Here is a 24,907-nt window from a genome sequence, read left to right on the forward strand (position 1 = left end):
CGTTAATCCAGGATTAGAAGTTAATCAAGGTCTTCATCACGCTCGTTAAAAACGGGTTTAAAGGCTGATGTCAAGCTAAAGGTAAAGAGAAGTCTAAGTCAATATTGAAGGACAAAAATCTTTTGGAAGAATCTTCATCGATTAGGTATTAAACTCGAATCAAAGTTCACGTTAATCCAGGATTAGCTTAACCTGGCTTTGAACAACTGGGCCCTGATGCTACTGGCCCTTTTTCAATATTTTTTTCTAAATTTTTGTTTGGCAAGTCAACTCTTTTTTCTCTGTGGACATTGCTTTCCTGAAGTTTTTTGTTGTTGTTGTTGTTGTTAAGTTTCTGTCAACAGCGTATCTGATATTTACTTTTATCAGATCGTAGGGTGCAGGATAAACTCAGTACCACTTTTGGGTGGATTGAAAATAATTGATAAGTTCTACGTGCTCTTTTATCAGTAAACAAATATGGCTTCGATCCTTTTTTCTTCTTTACAAAGCGTACGCTTGGTTTTTTACTCTTTATTGGTATGGCATTTGGGTAGCGGATTTTCATCATAATAATTATGTGTAATTGTTATGATAAAAATTCGCTGCCAAAATACCATACAAGTTTTCTCCTAAAAAAAAAATTAAAAAATTATGATTTCTTCATAATTCTCCATAATAATGTTTGTGGGTGGGGGTGGGGGAGGGGGGTTGCCGGGGTGGGAGGGTGCAGCCCAGACCCCCTTCCACCCCAGCCCTAAACATGTATGGAAACTGGTATCAAAGCTATCAACACTCTAACACAAACGTGTTTGACTTCGGTAGCTTTGAATTGCAGATTCTGACCTTCATGTGCACTATTCACTCAAAGAATTTGCAAACTTTCCCTTAAATTTCCAATGCCCAGAAATCATCTCAATTATTTTACTGCTTCAAGGAAACTATAGTAAGTCATGGCACTCTGAAGCCCTTAGATGCTGTTAAGAAAACGTACCATACTTCTTCACAGCCTCTCAACTCAAAGCTCAAGTAAAAGAGCTAATTAAAATAGCTTTGATGACTGCCTAGACCCTTCCAGAAACACTAAACATTCAGTCTGTTTCTTCCTTCTTTTGCTTGTTTATTTAAAATTTTGTAATTCCATTAAGTTAAATTACCTTAAAAGTGTAAATCTTTTCCGACAAAAGACTCCAAGCTCTCAGCGTAGGTGTCACATTTAGTCCAAACTCTACGTTGGCTTTCCGCGGCAAAGCGCGGGAATCTATCCACATGTTTTCAATTGGCGCTGAAACAGGTTGATCAGCATATACGCTGACATGAAATTTGCGGCTCACTCGCGAACGTTTAGACGTCAAAATCAATTCTGCTTCCACCGCAATGTCATCTTGCAAAATTTGTCCGAGACGAAACTGCATATCCACCGTGGAGTATTTTCTTCTGGTGCCTGCGAAAGATAATAAAATATGTGACAACAATTACTTTCCGATCTCCTATGGATGCATCAAAGAATATTTTTATGAGATTGAAATGCTCCATTTTTTATAGGCAACATAGCCTTCCAAAATATTCCCAATTTAAGTCCTTCCCACATGTTTTGTGGAAAGAAATTGTAAATGTTTTGCCTTTTCAGAAGCAAATTTTGCTTCCATGAAAGATGCTGTCGTATTTAGATATGTTAAAGACGTGTTGGAGAACACCGACATTCATTTAAAATGGCAACGCTCCTCTTTTTCCGGTTTCAGGGCCCTATAAACACGCACTCGCCTAAGATTAAGTATGCACAAGTTTGTGTTTCCTAAATGTTTAATACCTATTCGCGACTTAATTGTATAAATTTTCAGAAGTTTTTTACTTTTTATCGTGACATCTGTCTAATCTGGCGTGTAAACATGGAGCATTAGAAAATAAAAGAAAGGTTTGCATCCGTGTTCGCCCAAGAAAATCCGTACTTGCAGTAACGTTGACGAAGAACATATTTTAAACACAAATGACTGAAGAAACACATTGGCTGGAAAACAAAATAGCAATGTTGACACATTTCCAACCGTGTAAAACGAGGAGCGAATCATGACGATTAATTTAATTTAATCCAAACGACAATTTTAGAGCATGCTAACTTTATTTACATGTAATACTTTCGGTTCAGGAAACACAGATTAAACACAGTACAGTTTCATCCCATTTTGGAAATAAAACTTTTCAGGAGTGAATTTCCTATTTATAAACACCAATTGAAAAAGTCACAACTAACAAGATAATGGCGATGGTTCTTAACGGCAATGGAACAACAACCTTATTTACTGAACGTGCGAAAGGAAACCTACCTTTCTGAAACAATGGAAACAAACATTCAAAAGTAAACAACCAAACAAAGCCGTCATTCTTAATATTTTTGGAACTTGTTCAGAAAATTGTACCTTTTCATAAAATTGTGTTGCAGATATTACTTGAATAATGAATCTCCTAATGATTTCGAAAAAACCCTAATTGAAAACGGCGCGTGACAGGCAAGCGATTTTTCTAAATATAGAGCTATTTCTTAACTCAATTTATTTCATTAAGTTTTTAACATCTCTGACCATATGTTTCTATTTCGATGGGTTACAAGAGCTGTAAATAAATATATTTTTAAACAAGCATATACTTTTCAGATGGAACGATTGTTTCTGAGAAAAACGTATGCGCTTTTGTCCGGCCCTCTAAAACGTCCGTGACTAAAGCTGTTTACACAAAGGTCCACCGCAGAAAAAGGCAAATTTTACCTTTTTCGCTGTGTGTTGCAGTGTTACTCCTTGAATATGTCCACCGACGAGACATTACTCATCTTTTGCTAGGTAGGAAAGTAAAAGGAATCGATTGTGAACTTTGTGTATTTTCTTCTTTTTCTTAGTTATGAATATTTCAAGGGGTGGGGGAGGGGGGAGTTGGGGGTAGAGAATCCCATATGAAAAGTGACGGCGGTGATCGTCTGAAATGTTGAAAGAAACCCCTAAAAAAAGGTACCAGAAATGTTTTTTAGGCGTGGTCTCAACATTTTTTTACCCTATAAGAGGTACCAAATCAATTGACTGACATTAACTTCCTCTCATGTTTTCACTTCAATACCCCCAAAAAGGTACCACCATGCCTTTGACGAAAGTAATTTTAGATTTAAGCACCCTAAGAGGTACCAAACCACGAATTTTAATCGCTAAAAGGTGGGATGATCTCCCCGCGACCATGGATCAAAGAATAGAACAGGGAGTGTGTGCAGTACACCGATGCCGGGCCGGAAAATACTGACTGTGACTTACTTTGTTATCTTTCGCAGGCACCACAACGAAATACTCCACGGTTGATATGTAGTTTCGTTTCGGACAAATTTTGAAAGATGACATTATGGTGGAAGCAGAATTGATTTTGACATCTAAATGTTCGGGAGATATTCGCATATTTAATGCCGGCGTTTATGTCGATTAGCCTGTTTTGGTGCCAAAATATGGATAGATTCCCGCGCTTTTCCGCGGAGGGCCAACGAAGAGTTTGGACTTAATGTGACACGGCGCTCAGAGCTTGGGATGTTTTGTCAGAAAAAGACTTACACGTTAATGGAAAATTAATATAATGGAATTACATAATTTTAAATAAACAAGGAATAGAAGGAAGAAACAGAGCAAACGTTTAGTATACCTTTAAAGCGTCTAAACACAAAATGAAACGCTGGCCACATCCTGTATAAGATACCGTATTTATTCAATTAACCACACACCTTCGAATAAGCGCCCACCCTGAAAGCCCCAAAACTTAGTAATCGCCCACCCCACTCCCTCCCAACAACAACAACAACAACAACAACAACAACAACAACAACAACAACAACAACAACAACAACAACAAAAAGCAACAACAACAACAACAACAACAAAAACATTTCTGTACTGGCCAAGCGTGAAGTATGAGTCACGTCAGTTGTGTACATGTTCTAAAATTGGTTTAAGCTACGGTAGTCAATGAACTTATAAATTAATTGTTTATGGCTTGTTCATTTTAGCTTTTGTACTTTGTTTTCTCTTGTTGAAACGAAATAAACTTGTTATCTCTTGTTTTGCTATTCTCTTAAAATGTCCCCGCTTGTTGAAAATGTTTTAAAAACAGTAAGCGCTCGCCCTCATGGGCCCCAAATTAAATAACCGCACGTGGCAATTAATCGAATAAATACGGTATTAATTTACAGGGACAGACAAAATTTGGATAATGATAATCTAGATTTATGTTCACGGAGTCAAAATAAAATGGAACTTTTTAACTTGAGGTTTTAAAGTTTGAAAAACCAGGCTTGCGTGGACCAAACGACGGGTGGGTTAGGTCTTTGTCGGAGATGTAATCATCCGATATGAGGCATTTATTTAACAATCTATAAGGAGCTCTTGAAAAGACCATTGTACGTGGCACAGTATTGAAATTTCCTTGTTTATAACTTGTAAAAAGTGAAAACCTCAATCGTGGTAAATGCATGTTTACCTTAATGAGTGTGATCGAAAAAGAGCAGTGAAGACCATTGCATGCAATACTTTATTTTGTGAGTTTGTAATTGTAGCATATTTTGGGAATGATGAAATGTTTGAAACATGAAATGTTGTTGTTTACAACAGGACAGCAAATAGAGAAAACGGCGGTATGAGTGGGAAGGGATAAATCCATGGTTTTATCACCTTATTGTATGTTGCCTGGGATGGTAAGGTTACACCTCACTGTTACGGACACCCCAATAATACGGATAGCAGCTAAATCCCCGACAAAAAATAAATTACAGACGTTTGACTGAAATACATCTTGCAAAATCTCGCGTGTGCTGGAGTTTTCTCTTGTTTGTTTTGAGAATGCGCGCTTAGAAATGAAGAAGTCCAAGTATTTGGTGTCACCTTTTCCAGACGTCTTACAGCTCCATCTAGACAAGCGATTATATAATTTGCACGGAAACTCTCTTGCCTAAAGGAGGTGTCAAGGCCCAGCCCACTTCTTTCTCATGTAACGGAGCCTTCCTTTGCGGTTGCGCACTAGAAATTAAGGATGGGTACTTATGGTTGAGTGCCAATCCAACCGTCTAAGCCAAAACAAGCAATTTTCCGGACCGGTTTCGACTTTAATGTCTTCTTCAGCGGCGTTTTACAGATTCAGCTTGTGCGGTCGCTTACGCGCCGTTTGGTTTAGACGGCTGGATCGGCACCGAAATGATAAGCGGAAAGCGACGTGAATATTTGTCACTCTTTTAACAGAGAATTATCGAGAACGGACCAACTCTATATTATATTAAACGCTCAATGCTACGATCAAAAGCATGTGCTTACTTTTGTGAATTGAATTAGATAATATGATACTTAAGCTCAGTTCTGTTATCATCGTTCATTTTTGTCGCTGCCTGTTGTTTTATTTTTCTGCTGCCCTTTTTTTTCGAACAATGAACAGTGAATTGGCCTAACTTGCTTGTTTTCAAAAAATGTTTAAGATCCTTGATGTTACAAAGGGCTTGAGAAGGATGACATAAATTAAAGCTTACTATATTAACTAGTAGCCAGTTGACTTTTCATCTTTTCATCATTTTACAGTGTAAACAAAAATTTGCGGCTGAAGCTCAACATTTCACCCTAAAGGTTACTCTCTATTACTTCTGTACTTTCCCAAGCACTTTGTTGTTGGGAACTTGGAAAAACTGGCCAATTTTTTCAAGTTGTTATCCCTTTCTATCCGAGTCATTCGCAGTAAAACATAATTAATATTAGTTTCTGTGCACTAGTAGGGTTATTGTTAACAAAACTGAACCATTATTTTATCGATCCCACTGATTCAAATATGTTTTTTGGCCATTCAAAGTAGCACTTAAATATTTGATACAACGTACAAAGCGCGGAACTAAAACCAAGCATTGCAAATAATCATTTTCATCATCATCGTGTCTATTCCCGCCATTGCATTCAACAAAAACATAGTAACATGAAAATAGAAATTTGCAGTGGCTTACTGAAAGCTCAACATGCGAATACAAATTAGCAAAAAAGGTTATTACTATTTTTATTATTATTATTATTATTATTATTATTATTATTATTATTATTATTATTATTATTATATAAGATATATAATGTCTGACTTAGGGAGGCAAAGAGGGTTTCTACTTGATGGAGACGACCCGCCTAAGAAGGTGGGCTGTAGAAAGAAGAGTTATTTTCTGGAGTTCATGAATGTTGATGTTGCCAGGGATTTTGTTGGTGTAGTTTTCCATGTCCTTTTGATGGTGCCACGGGCTCCCAAAACCACCGGGACTGTTTTTGTTTTAAGCCCCCACATTCGCTCAACCTCGATTGCTTATTATTAATGTTGTTGTTGTTGTTGTTGTTGTTGGTATTATTATTATTATTATTATTATTATTATTATTATTATTATTATTATTATTATTATTATTATTATTAATTACTATTACTACTACTACAGCACTGATTGCTGCTTAGCTGGTTGTCCTGGTTCTTCCTCCTGCATTTTTGGCTACAAGTAACAAAGAGTGCTAAGACTAATTAGTCTTAACACTAAATACAATAATACAGTCAATACAATTTATTTTGCTTAATGCATCACAGATACATCTAGATACACAAACAACTGTAACTAACTTGGATAATAATTAAGATTAAATACAATATTATGTTGTCAAATGTAAGAGCCTCAAGGCTAAAAAAACAGTTTCCCTTTGTAAGATTTTGTGCAACAATCTATTTATCTCAAACAAGCAGACAAATTTGCCAGTTTAAACTATTTACAATATCTTGGATATTACATTCCTCGCAGTTTCTGATCAGATCGTCGCCTAACACTAATTACCAAGCTTTTCTCTTCAGCTGGGCATGCTTATTGAATGGATACTCAGACACCTGGTTCTTCCTTGGTATTCCGCATTCTAAATTCTATTTAAACGGCTCTATTCGGAATCTAACATGTGGTCAACAAATGGTAGCATTTTGCGCTTATTGCCTCTAACCAGTGGTACGTTTCTCACTTAGCCTGTTAACAGAGAGAAACTAAGAATCCTCTTCTTTATTCTTCTCCAATCCACCACTGCGTTGTGGAATCAGCACTTGCTGAACATCTATGTACATGATTAACTGTTTCGTACCACCCAAAGTTATCTTCGCCCCGTGGTAACTTCACAGAGCCTGCGTGGGGACTGTTAAACTGACAACCTATCTGAGATCCGTGATGGGAGTCAACGTGTGCGTGCCAATTATCTTTTTGAGAAAAGTGGGCCGTGCAATTATGGCAATTATAGCCTCTGATATTGATGTATTCGTACCTTTTGCATCCGTTGAAATCCAAACTCATGACGTCGATATCACTCAGTTTGGCTCTTAAGTAATCAGTGTAATTAAGTCCATCAGTGTTAAAGTTACATGTGGCGCGCACATGCGTGGAGTGGCTAGCAATGAAGTTCATCCGAGACTGCGATAAGCGAGACTTGTTCCAGGTAAAGGAATTCTGATTGACAGGGTAGTCTTTATAAAATGGCTTGTTTGAAAACTCGTTGTTGTTAGCCAAGCTGAAAGACTCGATCAGAGTCCAAATGAATCCGTTTTCAGACGTGTAATCGCAAAAGACTTCATACAATGACTTGCTAGTTGAATCAAACAAAAGATGCAGACCAGACTGGCTCCCTCTGTACTTTTCAAGTTGATCCTTACAAGATGTAGGTCTACGTTTCTTACAAAGCTTACCATAGTATTCCGCGGTACAAGTGCAGTTGAACTTGTGTTTAGCGTGGTCGCATAGCTCAGTGCACGTGCCTCCATTGGCGCCTGGACTCTGGTTACAGCATTGGTTACTGCATGTTTGATCTGAGCATGCGTTGTACACTGAAATCTATAGGACAAGACGAACACATTTTAATAAGTTTCTGTGGAATAATAAAGGTAGCAACAAGTAACTACTGGAATAATGGTCAAGTAAATCAATCAAAGTAGGAATCGAAAATTTTATTAACAGGAAAAGCATAAGCTTTTTGTTCTTTTTTTATAGACAAAAAGTTCTAAACAGATAGTATTTTTGTTAGGCTTTTGTATGGATAGTATATTTTATAAATTTCGCCGTTCCAATTAGGGTATATACACTAGAAACGACAAAGAAGTGACTCAAGAACAACATACACAAATAAACATGGCCTTCTTAAAAATGAATTTTCAAACCTAACGCAACTGACACAGACATCTGGCATCTGTCACTCGGCTGTTAAGGCGTTAGTGCTTTGCAATTCAATTATTTCCAATCGTTTGCTTTTTTTTTTTTCTCTAAAACTATTAATTTTCCAGAACAATATTAAAACACCACTACAATGCTTGAATGATGCTTAATATTTGGCTTCACTAATTGCTAGCATAATGTAAAAAAGCCAAGTTAAAAAAAAAAAAAAGCGGAACTTAATCTTTAAGGTTGTCTTTCATTTGTTTGAGTGACGTCGTTCCAACTTCAAATATGCGTAGGTTGCAGGTGTGAGTATTCACACCAGATGAAATTAGCGAATTTTGTTATTCAACTCAATGTTCACGAGACAACTAGCCCGTCTATAGAGCGCCAAAGGCATGGTTAGTGGTAGAAGTTTACTCTAAAACTTTAATAATATATTTACTAACGAAACACTAATTGCTAGCATAATGTAAAAAAGCCAAGTTAAAAAAAAGAAAAAAAAAGCGGAACTTAATCTTTAAGGTTGTCTTTCATTTGTTTGAGTGACGTCGTTCCAACTTCAAATATGCGTAGGTTGCAGGTGTGAGTATTCACACCAGATGAAATTAGCGAATTTTGTTATTCAACTCAATGTTCACGAGAACACTAGCCCGTCTATAGAGCGCCAAAGGCATGGTTAGTGGTAGAAGGTAGAAGTTTACTCTAAAACTTTAATAATATATTTACTAACGAAACACTGTTGTCAAGTGATGGCGAAGTTAAGGCGATATTCCCGCCGTCTTTTACGATTGCTTGTTTGTTTCTTTTCTGTTTTTTTTCTTTGTACCTATGACTTTTCTTCCGCCGTTTTTCTTAAATTTATCTTTCATTTGAAAGCACTTTTTAACATCTCTGCAAGCGCTAGTGCTGTATAATTAACTATTGTGATATTGCTTTTGAAATGGGCAGAAGTTTTAACTTAGATTCATCAGAATCGGTAACAAAAGCGTGGAAATTAATGACCCTTCAATATTTTGGTGTAATAAAAGAAATCCTCCCATCATTCAACTGAGGATTTAAGCCCTAGGCTTTTTATACGAACTTTTTGTGTAGTTTAGCTAGTTAAAACTTTGCATAAGCACACAAATAGTGTATACTTCGTAGTAATTACTGATTATGAAATAATTGTTGTTCCGTTCTAGTTAATTCTTGAATTTCTCGTCTCTATGCCCTGTAATAGTAAAAATATCTTTTCATTACTTTATATTTTGAAAATGTATACTCAAAAATCTGCAACAACTGCTTGCACATGCGTACAATTTAAATAAGAATCTCGCTTTCTAGTAGCCATATGTTGTCGTTGCCGTTGCCGTCGTCGTTGCTTAAGCTCCAGTACTTACAACTGGACAACACACCCGTTGACTTTTCATTCATAGAAACGTCGGCGCCATGATCTAACTATCCCTCACCCGGTTCACAAACTCATTATCCATATCAAAATAAGTGTATCCATCTTCACTGATGAAGTCATCTGGAGCCGAACTCCTGTCTTCATCCAGTAACTCACAGCGATTGTTCCACATTTGATATGCTTGGCACCTGCATCTCTCATCAAAGCATCTCACATGACAGTCAAACGTTTTCTTGACGGTGAAGTTCTTAAAGCTGTGACCCAGTATGGCACGATGTTTTATTCCTGTTTGGCCAAAAGTACCGCTACTCTGCTCACATTTCCCTTGACAATCTGTAGTGCCTAACTTCAGAGCGTGCAAAATGAGTAGCAATAGAACGAGAAGAACACCCTTTGATAATTCCATGGTATAGCTTTGGATTCATCAGTCGTTAAGGCACATAAAATGATCGTTACCGTGATAAGTCAAAATTAATTTTGACATTTTCCTTGTATGATGCAAAATATTAATTACAATACAGACGATTTATGTTTCTTGGAGGCAAGGCCTTTAAAGTCTTATTAACATAAACTTCACCTGCCGTTGAACAAACTATGGGTGCATGAATTTCGAAGCGAAATGTCGGAAGATGAGATCTGATCGCAAAAGATGACCAACAAACTGAAAAACTGCTTTTATAGGTTGGAAAAATCTTTATTAACTATAAAAGCGTCTTTGAAAAATTATTTGAATTAGCACTCTAAATATTGATAAAAAAAAAAAAAAAAATAAAGGTTTGCCGTCATATTTTAATTAGATAACAACTTAGCTGTTTATTTAATTTCTTTTTTCTGTTTCCAGGGGCCCGTTTTCTCGAAAGTCCCGGTAACTTCCGGGCCCCTTAACTTATCGGGGCCGTTATCGGGAAACTTTACCGGGCCCGATAATGCGTTTCTCGAAGCACCCGTAAACTTTCCCGGTAATTTCCGGGCCCGGTAAAATAGAAGCCATTGCCAGGCTCTTGCGCGCTTCACGCTCGTTCGCAAGAGAAGGAGAACGACTTAGGACTACACCAATCCATTCGATTCATTTGAGAAAAGCACGGTTATGGATGAGACAGGATTGTCTTCATGCTTTTTGAAGGACAATACAATACGTTCTAAGTTTAACTTTTTCGTTTTATCAAAGGGGAGCAACCAAGAGAGATCACTATCTTGCATCGTGCATGGTATCGGCAATTACTTTCAGGAAACTCCCTGATGCAAAATAGAACCTGAAAAGGATTATGAATGTTATCATCATGAATTCTTGTTGTGAGTATCAAACTAATAGTCAGGATCAGTATGTAATTCCTTCAAAGTTGTAGAAGAGATGAAGCTAAGCAAGCTATGGCGATCGCCGGGGAAACAGTGTCTGCGTGATGTCCTATTTCAACGCCTATTTCAACAGTTTGTACTGATACAAATTTATTTTTAGCAGCCTTAGTATAGAGAATATTTGGAATAAGGAAAGATCTTATACAAGTTTTAAAATTGAATAGCTATAGTTCAACTGGCGTGATTTGATCGTGACTTCTCCGGCAGACATCAAGCACTATTTTCACCGATCCGAAATCGGCTTTTGTATACTACCACAAGGCTCGATCAATTGAAATGCGACTGAAACTATTTTGCGAAAAGTGGAACGATTTTTAAGTTCTTTATTCTCGTTTATCTATCGTGTGTAAGCTTCTTATTCTTCATCCCTCTAGCTAATGCAGCAAACACTGCATTTGTGTATTTTGAGGACGGCGCACAATTCGACTCTCATCGCGATCGCTCTGTTTATATCAATGGTTATGTTTACATTTATCTCAGTGCAGCATGTCAGATTTCTAACTTCCTCTTTCTTATGAAAATTCTGCACATTACAAGAAAGCAAACAATATCGCTTACGGTAGGATTAATTTTGCATGACAGGAACCCATTTTATGCTAAAAAGGAAGCCATTTCGAAGTAATAATGTGCGGCGAGTGAGCCGTGTTTACATGACAAAATATTTATTTTTTCTTCCGCCGTTGGTTGATAATTTATAACAATAAAATAGTAATAATTTCAAATTTATATAGCGCCCATATGCAAACACCCTAAGCGCTTTTCAAACATCTAAAACAACACTTACAGTAACAACAACAATAATAGTACTACGCCTGTATTCACGTTTGCTTCCGGAGCCAGCGGGCAGCTTCTCGCTTTATTTCTCCGCAATTCGTCTCCAAGTTCATTCACGAGCCACTTGATTCTCGCTCGCAAAAGCCTGAATCTTTCTATGACTTCACAGTCAGCCATGTCGGCCAGAATTAGTCGTCTTTGACAAGACCGAGGTCTTCTAACTAAACAAAAAAGTCCGCCTCCGGCCGCCATTTTGTTTAGTGTCGCAACATTTGCGATTTCCCGGTAAGTTTACGGGAGGTCATGAACTCCCGTAAATTACCGGGCAAGTTACCGGGAAATTTACTGGGATCGTAAATAATGGGAGTTTCGAGAAACACCTGTAAACTTATCGGGGACTTAACGGGCCACTTACCGGGCCCGATAAGTGACCGGGACTTTCGAGAAACGGGCTCCAGGCCGAGTAGGAAACTGAGTTTAGCAAAAAATTCATGATCACTGTGAAGGATTTTATTTTTATAAGTGCCACGTTATTTTTCACCCTACCACAAACGTTAAACAAATAAATAAGTGGAGAACTGCCAGCAACACCCAACCAGAATATTTACTCAGGGTGTCAAGTGGTTTTAGAGTCATATTTTATAGTAAGGTAAAGGTAAAATCACACAAGAGCCTAAGGGGCCCACACGGCAGGAGCTTAGCCCGGTTTCTGTAGCATGAAGCAACTGTGAGTATTGCTGCTCCCCCTGGATGGGATGCTAGTCCATCGCAGGGTTACCCCCAGCGAGTATATCGCCGGTACCCATTTATACACCTGTTTCTTGTCTAAGGAAACAACACAGCAATGAAGAGACCAACCTGGCCTCGAACCAACGACCGTCAGATCCTCCGACCGTCCGATCGAAAGTCTAACGCGCTAACCACTACACCACCGCGCCTCCACTCATATTTTATAGTAGTGTAGGACATTTCTTTTCCAAAATAAAGGACAATTTTAAGGAAAATTCTGAAAATATAGGACACAAAAAAGTTACATTCCTTTCCACTCCTCGTCACAAATAGACAGCTTTGGCATCTCATGGTGCCAGGTGACTGTTCTAAATATTATATGTGAAATTAAGATTAGAGAAAGTAATTTATTTAAACACTTTTGGCAGTCCCTAGGCTGAATTACGGATAATTAAATTGGGCAACGCAGAAAATGGTAAAAAGACTAAAACCTCACATTCTATACTCAGAAACATTGCAACCACAAAAGATAGATACAAACAATCGCTAGTGTACAGCCTTGCGAAAAAAAGAAAAATACATGGAATTTCTGTGTTGTTTTTTGTTAGCCATCACTTTACTTTTAATAACATTGGCCGGAAAAAGTCTCCACAATCTAACAATTGTTCCTTTACTTATTATTTTTGGGGGAAATGCCCTTCCCTCTCGTGCAAACTTTTGTCAAGAAGCTCATGTTTAAGACTCTCCACACTTCTTTTCTTTTCTCTGACTTTAGCCAATCCATTGGTACGTTTCTCGCTTAATCTTGAGGTAGTTTCTATCATTAGTTCTGCACTGATATCTGCCTTGTCGTTCAGCAGTTCCCAACAAAAGAGAGTTTGTTTCTGATTCTAACTTCTTGCCTTCCTAAACAGGTTTCTTTTTTGGCAGAAGAGAAGTATTTTTCCCTTCAGAGCATACATTCCCTGCTTTCGTTTTGCACCTTCTGCTTTCTCCTCTTCTTTAATTTGCCTTTCTTTCCCATTCTGCTTCTTCCCCGAGCTTTCTTTGATAAACAAAATATTAGCTGAGTCTTCAAACTAAAAACTATATTTTGTCAGGTTTAAATATTTGCAATTTCTTGAATATTTCGTTTTTTAAGTGTTGGAGTTGGTAAAACAAACAGTCGTCATAAACTTTTACAACCTTTTATCTACAACTTTTTGTCTAGCTAGCTAGCTACTACCAGACGGTCTGTAATACCAGCGCATGTATAACAAACAGGAACTTGTGCTGCACAAAGAGTTCTAGCTCATTTATTACCTTCCATCAAGGGCACAGTGGGTAAATGGACTTATTTCATTTTATAGCATTGTATATAATTATATTATATTCTAATTAGGGTAATTACTCAAGAAACGACAAAGAAGTGAATTAAGAACAACATGTCAAGTTCTGTATACGTATCAAAACATAAAGTATATCCATCTTCATTGATGAAGTCATCTGGAGCCGAACTCCTGTCTTCATCCAGTAACGCACAGCGATTGTTCTACATTTGATATGCTTGGCACCTGCATCTCTCATCGAGGCATTTCACATGACAATCAAACGTTTTCTTCACAGTGAAGTTCTTAAAGCTGTGACCCAATATGGCACGATGTCTCATTCCTGTTTGGCCAAAACTACCACGACTCTGCTCACATTTCCCTTGACAATCTGCAGTGCCTAACTTTAGAGCGTGCAAAATGAGTAGCAATAGATAATGTTTTAATTAGCTTGGCTGGAAAAAGTTTCTTCAATCTGACAACTTTTCCATTACTTGTTATTTTGGGGGAAATGCCCCTGCCCTCTCATGCAAACTTTGGTCAAGAAGCTTACGTTTACGACTCTCCGCATTTCTTCGCTTTTTTCTGACGGTTCAGCCAATTCATTGTTAAGTTTCTCACTTAGTCTTGTGCTAATTTCTATCACTAGCTAGTCTGCAATGATGTCTGCGTTGTTCTTCTTATTGGTGGAATCCTTAAGCTTTTCATTTCCATGCTTCAGCAGTTCACCAATACAAGAAAGTTTACCTCTTATGCTAAAGTCTTGCTCACATAAAGAGGTCTCTTTTGCTAGAAGAGAAACGTTTATGTTTGGCTTCAGAGCATCCTACGGGTCACGGGTCAACACTAATTTCAATATTGACAATATGAGTACAATCCACTAGCATTTTCTGTGAATTTTGGTCATCATTCATTTTGCTTGGACTAATTATAACATTTGATTACTGAAGTACATGTAAGTAAGACTTTTAAGGACATTAGGTTGATAAGAAAAAGAAAAAAGCATTTAAATTCATGGTGATGCGCTTAAATGTGAACCCCTCCCTTTAGTTTTTAACTGCAATGGTGTTTAATAAACGGTCATTATTATTCTGTTCAGCTACGCATGCTTATTGGAATAATTTCTTAAAACCAAGAGATGATAACATAAAACAGGCGTTCAGATACCTGGTTCTTCCGTGGTATGTGCACATTCTACATTCTATTTAATAGGCTCTATCTGAAATATTTAAAATGGTCAAAAAAATGACCACCACATATTGCTTCTAACCAGTCGTATTACTCTCACTTCGTCTATTAATATACATAAACTGAATATCCACTTCACGTCACTTCTTGCCTACAGTGTAATCCTCATTTGCCGCGCAGCTGGGTGCAGCTAACTTTTTGCTGTTCTCCAATCCACCACTGCGTTGTAGAATTAGCGCTTGCTGAAAATCTATGTACGTGATTAATTGATTCGTACCATCCAAAGTTATCTTCGCCACCTTTCATCTTGACAGCGCCAGCGAAGGAACTGCTAAACTGACAACCTCTCTGAGATCCGTGATAGGAGTCAACGTGTGCGTGCCAATAATCTCTTTGAACAAAGTGGGCCGTGCAATTATGACAATTATAGCCCCTGATATTGATGTATTCATACCTTTTCAATCCGTCGAAATTCAAACTCATGACGTCGATATCACTCAGTTTGGCTCTTAAGTAATCAGTGTAATTAAGTCCATCAGTGTTAAAGTTACATGTGGCGCGCACATGCGTGGAGTGGCTAGCTATGGAGTTCATCCGTGACCACGATAAGCGAAACTTATTCCAGGTAAAGGAATTCTGATTGACAGAGTAGTCTTTATAAAATGGCTTGTTTGCAAACTCGTTGTTGTTACCCAAGCTGGAAGACTCGATCAGAGTCCAAATGAATCCGTTTTTAGACGTGCAATCGCAAAAGACTTCATGCAACGACTTGCTTGCTGGATCAAACAAAAGATGCAGACCAGGCTGGCTCCCTCTGTCTTTTTCAAGTTGCTCCTTACAAGATGTAGGTCTACGATTCTTACAAAGCTTACCATAGTATTCCGCGGTACAAGTGCAGTTGAACTTGTGTTCGGCGTGGTCGCATAGCTCAGTGCACGTGCCTCCATGGGCGCACGGACTCTGGTTACAGCATTGGTTACTGCATGTTTGATCTGAGCATGCGTTGTACACTGAAATCTATAGGATAAGACGAACACATTTTAATAAGTTTCTGTGGGATAATAAAGGTAGGAACAAGTAACTATTGGAATAATGATCAATTAAATGAGGAATCGAAGGAAATATATTAACAAGAATAGCCTAAGCGTTTTTTTCTTTATTTATCGATAAAAAGTTCCAAACAGATAGTGTTTTTGTTAGGGTTTTGTACATTATGGTTTTGGTTCGTTACTGACATGTTACAGCTTATTGTTTTCCGGTCAAATGCTCGGTTAACCCAAAAGTCACTAAAATGCTCGGATAATATATTTTATAAGTTTCGCCTTTTTAATTTGGGTGTTTACTCTAGAAACGACAGAGAAGTGAATTAAGAGCAACATACACAAGCAAACATGGCCGTCTTTAATTCGACTTTTCAAACCTAACGCAACTGACATCTGGCATCCGTCACTCGGCTGTTAAGGCTGGAGTGCTTGGCGGTTCGATTACTTCAACTCGATTTGAAGTTTAGTTTTCATTTTGCTCTTGTTTTCTCTAAAACAATTAATGTTCCAGAACAAAAACACCACTAAAATGCTCGAATGATGCTTAATATTAGGCTTCACTAACTGCTAGCATAATGTTAAAAAGCCAAGTTAAAAAAAAACATAATTTGCACAACCCCAAGATTTAGTTCTTGGGTTCTCTTATATTTGTTTGAGTGGCGTCCTTCCAACTTCAACTTTGCTTAGGTTGCAGGTGTGAGGATTCGCACCAGATGGAATTAACAAATTTTGTTTTCAACTCAATGTTCACGAGACAACTAGCCTGTTTATGGAGCGCAAAAGACATGTTAGTGGGAGAAGTTTACTCTGAAACTTTATTAATATCTTTATTAACGAACCACTGTTGTCAAGTGATGGTAAAGTTAAAGCAATATTGCAGCCGTCTTTTACGATTGTTTTTCTCTTTTTAATTTCTCTTCCGTTTGACAGCTCTTTTGAACATTTTTGCAAACTCTAGTGCTGAATAATTAACCATGTGATATTGCTACTGAAATGGGCATAAGTTTTCACTTAAATTAATCAGAATTGGTAACAAAAGCTGGAAAATTAATGCCCCTCCAATATTTATGTATAATAAAATGAGACCTCCCATTATTCAACTTAGGATTTAAGCCCTGGGCTTTTAAGACGAACTTTTTGTGAAGTTTGGCCAAATAAATTTTGCATTAGCACACTAAAAGTGTACACTGCTAATTACTGATTATGAAATATTTCTCGTTCAGTTCTAGTTAATTCTTGAATTTCTCGTCTCTATGCCCTGAAATGGTAAAATCTCTTTTCATTAATATTTTTTTTTAGAAGATACAGCCTAAATCTTTTTATTTGTCACAACCACCGCTTGCTTGTTCTCTTACACATGCGTACAGTTTGAATAATAATTTCGTTTTCTATCAGCCATGTTAGGGAGTGTAAGCAACAACGACGGCAACGGCAACGAAAACGTTTATTTCATTTGTGCTACTTTGCGATTATTTCAACTCGCTCAACTTTTACAAAAATGCCGAACTATCCAGGAATCAAATTGGAAGGAGTGGCGTACAAGTTAAGAAAGAAAATGAAAAATTCACCGTCGTACGTTCACGTTCTTCACAAAACCCTAAATATGGTCATTTCACGCTGTTGTTTTGCAGAGGACGGCAAAGAAATGTACCAAAATGTAAAACGCATGTGCAGAGCGATTGTTTTTGCTCATTCAACCGACTGCGTTGTCGTTGCCGTTACCGTCGTCGTGTGCTTAAGCTCCCAAGTACTTACAACTGTACAAAACATCCGTTGATCTAACTATCCCTTACCCGGTTCACAAACTCATTATCCATATCAAAATAAGTGTATCCATCTTCACTGATGAAGTCATCTGGAGCCGAACTCCTATCTTCATCCAGTAACTCACAGCGATTGTTCCACATTTGATATGCTTTGCACCTGCATCTCTCATCGAAGCATCTCACATGACAGTCAAACGTTTTCTTCACAGTGAAGTCTTTGAAGCTGTGACCCAGTATGGCACGATGTTTCATTCCTGTCTGGCCAAAGCTACCACTACTCTGCTCACATTTCCCTTGACAGTCTGCAGTGCCTAACTTCAGGGCGTGCATAATGACTAGCAATAGAACGAGAAGAACGCCCTTTGATAATTCCATGGTATAGCTATAGATTCATCAGTCGTTGAGGTACATAAAATGATCGTTACCGTGGTAAGTCAAAATATATTCTGAAATTTTTCATTGTATGATGCATATAATTAATTACAATACAGAAGATATATGTTTCTTGGGTTAAGGCTTTTAAAATCTTATTAACATAAATTTCACCTGCCGTTAAACAAACCACGGGGTTCATGAAATTCGAAGAGAAATTTCGGAAAAGGAGAATCGACCGCAAAGGATGGCAAAAAATCACTGAAAAAAAACACTTTGAAAGCTTTGAAAAAACCATCAAACGTAACAATGAATGCTCAGTAGCAAGAAGCATATTTTTCAAATCGATATATCTTTATTAACTATAAAGCGTCTTTGAACAATTATTTGAATTAGCACTGTAGATATTGAAGAAAAAAAAAGGTTTGCCGTCATATTTTAATTAGATAACAACTTAGCTGTCTATTTAATTTTTTTTTCTGTTTCCAGGTCGAGTAGGAAACTGGGTCCAACAACAAATTCATGATCACAGTGAAGGATTTTATTTTTATAAATGCCACGCTATTTTTCACCCTACCACAAACGTTAAACAAATAAATACGTGGGGAAAGTCCTGAACTGCCAGCAGCACCTAACCAGAACATTAAAGCAGGGTGTCAAGTGGTTTTAGAGTCATATTTTATAGTAGTGTAGGACAATTCTTTTCCAAAATAAAGGAAAATTTTAAAGAAAATTCTGAAAATATAGGACATAAAAAAGTCACATTTCTTTCCACTCCTCGTCAAAGTTTTCCACAAATAGACAGTTTTAGCATCCCATTGTGCCAGCTGACTGTTCTAAATATTATATCTAGACTAATGTTGAATTGAGAAAAGAGATAGCTACTTATTTTAACACGATTGGTAGCCCCTAGGCTAAATTACGGATAATCTACAAATTGGGTAAAGCAGAAAATGGTAAAAATACTAAAACTCCCATCCTAAAGTCAGAAGAATTGCAACCACAAAAGCTAGATACAAACAATCGCTAGTGTACAGCCTTGGTTAGTCATCAGTTTACTTTTAATAAGATTGGCTGGAAAAAGTTTATTCGATCTAACAATTTTTATTTGTCATTTTTGGGGGAAGTGCCCTTCCCTCTCATGCAAACTTTGGTCAGGAAGCTCGTGTTTACGACTCTCCACACTTGTTTACTTTTCTCAGACCTCAGCCAGTTCATTGTTAATTTTTTTCGCTTAGTCTTATGGTAGTTTCTATCATTAGCTGATCTGCACTGCTTTCTCCGCTTTTATTGAAGGTTTCTTTCAGCAGTTTCCCAACACAAGAAAGTTTGCTTCTGATTTTAACTTCTTGTTATTTTTGCCAGAAAGAAGAACTTTTTTTCCTTCAGAGCGTCTATCCTGCTTTTTTTTTTTTTCCACCTTGTGCTTTCTCTTCTTCTTTTGCCTTCCCTTCCCATTCTCCTTCTTCCCCGAGCTTTCTTTGATAAATAAAATAAGCTGAATCTTCAAACTAAACACTATGTGCATTTCTATTTTTATTTCGATTTCTATTTGTACAATTTTGTGTAACAAACTAGTGACCTCAAAAACAAAAGAAGACAAACCTGTTAGTTTAAAATATTTGCAATTTCTTGAATATTTCTTTTTTTTAAGTCTTGGAGTTGGTAAAACAAACCGTCGTCATTTACTTTTACAACCTTTTTTCTACAACCTTTTGTCTAGCTAGGTAGCTACTACCCAATAGCAGAGTCAGACCCACGGCCACAACTTTAGGTCACAGACGGTCTGTAATACCAAAGAATGTAACATGCCGCACAAAGCGTTCCAGCTCATTTATTACCTTTTATCAAGGGCAGTTGGTAAATGGACTTATTTCATATCATAGCGTTGTATACAATTATAGTATTATTATATAAATGTAAATATATGAAAAATACATTTTGAACTGCGGATGAAAGATCAAACAGAAGAAAGATCCTCGCAGTTACTACGCAACTAAAGCAGTTACGAAAAGAAAGCCTGAAAAAAATTCAGGCTTATTTGAACGGGATTCGAACCCATGACCTCTGCGATGCCGGTGCAGTGTTCTACCAACTGAGCTATCAAGCCAACTGGGAGCTCGTCATATTATGAGTTCGTAATATACCCTTGAAGGATGAATAAATAAATGTAAATATATGAAACATACATTTTGAATTGCGGATGAAAGGTCAAACAGAAGAAAGATCCTCGCAGTCACTACGCAGTTACGTAGTAACTGCGAGGATCTTTGTTCTGTTTGAGTATTATTATAGCAGTGTTAATTTTCAAAGCTTGTATTTTATCCTTGTAATTCAGTTTTTAACTCAATGGTGAGTAATAAACGGTGGCTATTAATACGGTCATTATTATTCTGTTGAGCTGCGCATGCTTATTGGAAGATTTTCCTAAGACGGAAAAATGATGATATAAAACAAGCGTTCAGATACCTGGTTCTTCCTTGGTATGTGCACATTCTACATTCTATTTAACAGGCTCTATCTGAAATATTTGAGACGGTCAAAAAATCACCACCACATATTGATTCTAACCAGTCGTATCACTCTCACTTCGTCTATCAATATACATAAACTGAATATCCACTTGACGTCACTTCGTGCCTTCAGTGTCTTCCTCATTTGACGTGCAGCTGTGTGCTGCTAACTTTTACTGTTCTCCAATCCACCACTGCGTTGTGGAATCAGCGCTTGCTGAGCATCTATGCACAGGATTAACTGTTTCGTACCATCCGAAGTTATCTTCGCCACTCTTCATCTTCACAGCGCCTTCCAGAGGACTCTTAAACTGACAATTTCTCTGAGATCCACTATAGGAGTCAACGTGTGCGTGCCAATAATCTCTTTGAACAAAGTGGGCCGTGCAATTATGGCAATAATAGCCCCTGATATTGATGTATTCATACCTTTTGCATCCGTCGAAATTCAAACTCATGACGTCGATATCCCTCAGTTTGGCTCTTAAGTAATCAGTGTAATTAAGTCCATCAGTGTTAAAGTTACATGTGGCGCGCACATGCGTGGAGTGGCTACCCATGAAGTTTATCCGTGACTGCGATAAGCGAAACTTATTCCAGCTAAAGGAATTCTGATTGACAGGGTAGTCTTTATAAAATGGCTTGTTTGCAAACTCGCGGTTGTTAGCCAAGCTGAAAGACTCGATCAGAGTGCAAATGAATCCTTTTTCAGACGTGTAATCGCAAAAGACTTCATACAATGACTTGCTCGTTAAATCAAACAAAAGATGCAGACCAGACTGGGCTCCTACTGTCTTTTTCAAGTTGATCCTTACAAGATTTAGGTCTACGTTTCTTACAAAGCTTACCGTAAAATTCCGTGGTACAAGTGCAGTTGAACTTGTGTTTGGCGTGGTCGCATAACTCAGTGCACGTGCCTCCATGGGCGCACGGACTCTGGCTACAGCATTGGTTAACGCATGTTTGATCTGAGGATGCGTTGTTCACTGAAATCTAAAGTATAAGACGGAACACATTTTAATAAGTTTTTATGGGATAATTAAGGTAGCAACAAGTAGTGATTGGGTTAATTATGGACTAAGTCAACCAAACTATGAATCGCGGAATTATATTAACAGGAAGAGTATGAGCGTTTTGTTCTTTCTTTATCGATAAAAAGTTCGAAACAGCTTGCGTTTTTATTAGGCTTTCCCACAGTATGCTGTTGGTTCCCCACAGACATGCTCCAGCTTATTTGTCAGCCCACGGTAGAATGCCTATTATAGCGGAGGTCCACGCACCGAAGGTGTGCGTGCAGAGCCCCATAGCTAAGAGAAATTGGCATACACATGAATGCAAAAATTTTTTTGGTTATGAGGTCAGTTCCATCCTTCCGTACATGGGTGCGTACGTCCGCTCCCCTATGTAAGCAATTGTGGAATGCCACACTCAAGTTAACCCTGTGCCGCAACCCGCGTGTTTTCCGGCGGGAAGTTGCGTGGCCACCTGTCTTTTTGAAAAAAAAAAAAAACAAAGGGAAATTTTTGAAGAAAGCTATAAAATCATGTACCCGTTGGATATGTCGACAAGCGTAGAAATAAGAGAAAGGGAGAGAGAAAGAAAACAAAAACGAAGGTGCTGAATAAGCAAAGTTCAACGTAGAAGACAGCGACTGATGACGAATGCTATCCGTAAAGACAGCATTTTGCCGTTTCAGTGGGTTCGGTGCACCTTGTGGAAGCGGAGATAGTAAGTTGCTTTTCTCATTTTTTTTTTCTTTTGCGAGCGGAAGTATCCTGAAAGTCGTAAAATCTTTGTGGTTCCGTGAGTGGCAAATTTTTCCAATCTCTGACCACGGTCACGGTAACAACACGCGGGAAATCTTAAAGTGGTCATTTTTACTCCGATCCGGTGCGACGAACCGTTGAAATCTTTTTCTCTTTAAAGGAAACTTTTCGCTCACTAAATGTTGTAAAAGGAACGAAAAACTCAGTAATGGAATAAAAGGATTGGTTGTTCTCCAAAGAGGCGAGCATTCATTTCATTTTTTTGACAAAACGTGGTTAGTTTGCTGTTTTGTAGTCTTTCTTGCAGTGTTGGTTCGTCATTTGACATAAGCTTAGTAATAATGCTAACCGCAGACAAGTCTTTTAAATTCAGTTTTACGATCCATGTTCATTATTTACCTTAGAGTTTTATTTTCTAATCTCGTCACAAAAATGATTCTTTGCTTAAATAGTAAAACAAACGCCTCGCAACTGTATGGTTGCTATAAACTCTGACAAATTCATATTGCACACATTTCTCTAATTTTAGCATTGATTTGTGACAATTATGACAGAGAACAAACACAAATGCTTAAAATAATAAGATATAAAGGAAAAGAGTAAGATGTGTGAGTATTTTGCACTGAAAGTCTTTTTTAATAACTTTCGTTAAAAGCGAATGTAAAAATCTGAAATGTGGTTCATTTTCATCAAAACAAAGCTTACGCAGAACATTTATTTGCTTGATTGTGCGAATTTTTCAAGTTGTTTAGTTTATTTCTGTACTGCTTTCTATAAAATATCACGGGTTGTTTTTTTTTTCATTTGTTACTCCAGGAGATGTTTAAAGTCTGCTTTTTCGTTAGTCTAGTCTTTTTCTCTGAGGTTTATAAGTACGGCTTTCTGGATAAGCAAAATTTAAGTAAAGAGTGACAGCGCGACGATCAAAAACTAAAAACCCAGTCCGTATAGAGAAAATCTGTGCCCTCGGTCGGTATCATATATTTATGTTTGCCGTGACGCCACAAATTCAAAAAATCCTAGTTGTCATTGCTATACACAAAATCATTAGCAAAACTCTAAGTCTTAGTTTTGTTGTAATTTTTTATTTGCTTGAGTGACGTCCTCGCAACTTCAAGTGCGCGAAGTCTCTGTTAAGCCGGCTATTGACAAGTGATAATAATGTCGGCTTTGTTTTCATAAATGTTCCTTCGGAGTATCGCTTTAAATGAAATTAACAAATTTATTCAACCTTATATTCAGGAAACAAGTTGTTTACCGACCTGCCAAACACATTTTTATTCGGGGAAATATTTGCTCTGAAATTTCAATAAAATCTTTTTTAACGAAAACTTGTTTTCAAACGGAGGCAACGTTACTTATAACTTGTAAGACAATTTCTTCCGTTTTCCAATTTACTATCCATTTAATGGCGCTTTTGAAGATGTATGCGGTATAAGCGCCAGCGCTATATACTATTCTCACATCGCTACTCAAATGACCACAAGTCTCAATTTAAATTCATCAGAATCGTTAAGAAAAGCTTGAAAATGACCCTCCAATATTTCGGTTTAATTAGTTAAAGAGAAACATCGCACATTTCAACTGAGGAACTAAGTCCTGGTTTTTTTTTCGTCGAAATGTTGGTGCAGTTTGGCCAAGTTAAAGTTTTGTATAAGCATACTAACGTATGCCTTCTTCTAATTACTGATTAATAAGGAAACATTTCCCATTACGTTCTGTTAATGCGTGGATATTGCAAATGTTGTATTCTGTGCCCTGTAAAAGTAAAATCTCCATTTTTTGTTTGGAGATACACCCTGCTTGTATGTTCACTTTCACAGTTTAAATGAGAATTTTGCTTTTCTTTCAGCAAATTTACAACTCCAGAACACCTCGTTGACTTTTCGTTTACAGAAAGATCGGCCTATGATTTAATTGGTAAGTATGGAACTCATATCCCTTACCTGGTTCACCAACTCATTATCCATATCAAAGTAAGTGTATCCATGTTCATTGACGAAGTCATCTGGAGCCGAACTCCTGTCTTCATCCAGTAACTCACAGCGATTGTTCCACATTTGGTATGCTTTGCATCTGCATTTCTCATCGAAGCATTTCACATGACAATCAAACGTTTTCTTGACGGTGAAGTTCTTAAAGCTGTGACCCAGTATGGCACGATGTTTCATTCCTGTTTGGCCAAAGCTACCACTACTCTGCTGACATTTCCCTTGACAGTCTGCAGTGCTTAACTTCAGGGCGTGCAGAATGAGTAGCAATAAAACGTAAATTACTTCCATGGCATAGCTTGCGATTTATCAGTCTTAAAGGGACATAGAATGATCGTTACTTTGATAAGTTGAATTAATTCTGATATTTTCCTTGCCGCATGATCCATAATCTTAATTCAATTACAGAAGATATATGTTTGCTTGAGCCAAGGCATTTTAAATCTAGCTTATTTACATATAATTTTCACCTGCCGTTGAACAAACTATGACTTTATGAAATTCAAAGCGAAGTTTCCGACAGCAGA

General features: G+C 37.5%; 2 protein-coding genes and 1 pseudogene across 2 annotated transcripts; all 3 read right to left on the reverse strand.

The window, feature by feature from the left end:
- Positions 1-7,045: 7,045 nt before the first annotated feature.
- LOC146454938 (uncharacterized) lies at positions 7,046-9,747 on the reverse strand. Its single transcript, XM_085094923.1, has 2 exons — positions 9,624-9,747; positions 7,046-7,857 (listed from the first exon to the last, which is right to left on the reverse strand). Exons 1-2 carry the CDS (start codon positions 9,745-9,747, stop codon positions 7,046-7,048), a joined length of 936 nt encoding a protein of 311 aa, XP_084951049.1.
- A 5,347-nt stretch (positions 9,748-15,094) lies between these two features.
- On the reverse strand, positions 15,095-17,879 carry LOC146454939 (uncharacterized). The gene is made up of 2 exons (XM_085094955.1): positions 17,756-17,879; positions 15,095-15,939 (listed from the first exon to the last, which is right to left on the reverse strand). The coding sequence occupies exons 1-2, from the start codon at positions 17,877-17,879 to the stop codon at positions 15,095-15,097; spliced, it is 969 nt and encodes a 322-aa protein (XP_084951081.1).
- A 2,917-nt stretch (positions 17,880-20,796) lies between these two features.
- On the reverse strand, positions 20,797-24,671 carry LOC146454940 (uncharacterized; annotated as a pseudogene).
- Positions 24,672-24,907: the final 236 nt, after the last annotated feature.

Source organism: Pavona decussata, unplaced genomic scaffold, assembly GCF_977016875.1.
Source record: "Pavona decussata unplaced genomic scaffold, jaPavDecu1.1 SCAFFOLD_297, whole genome shotgun sequence".
In the NCBI taxonomy this organism is placed as follows: domain Eukaryota; kingdom Metazoa; phylum Cnidaria; class Anthozoa; order Scleractinia; family Agariciidae; genus Pavona; species Pavona decussata.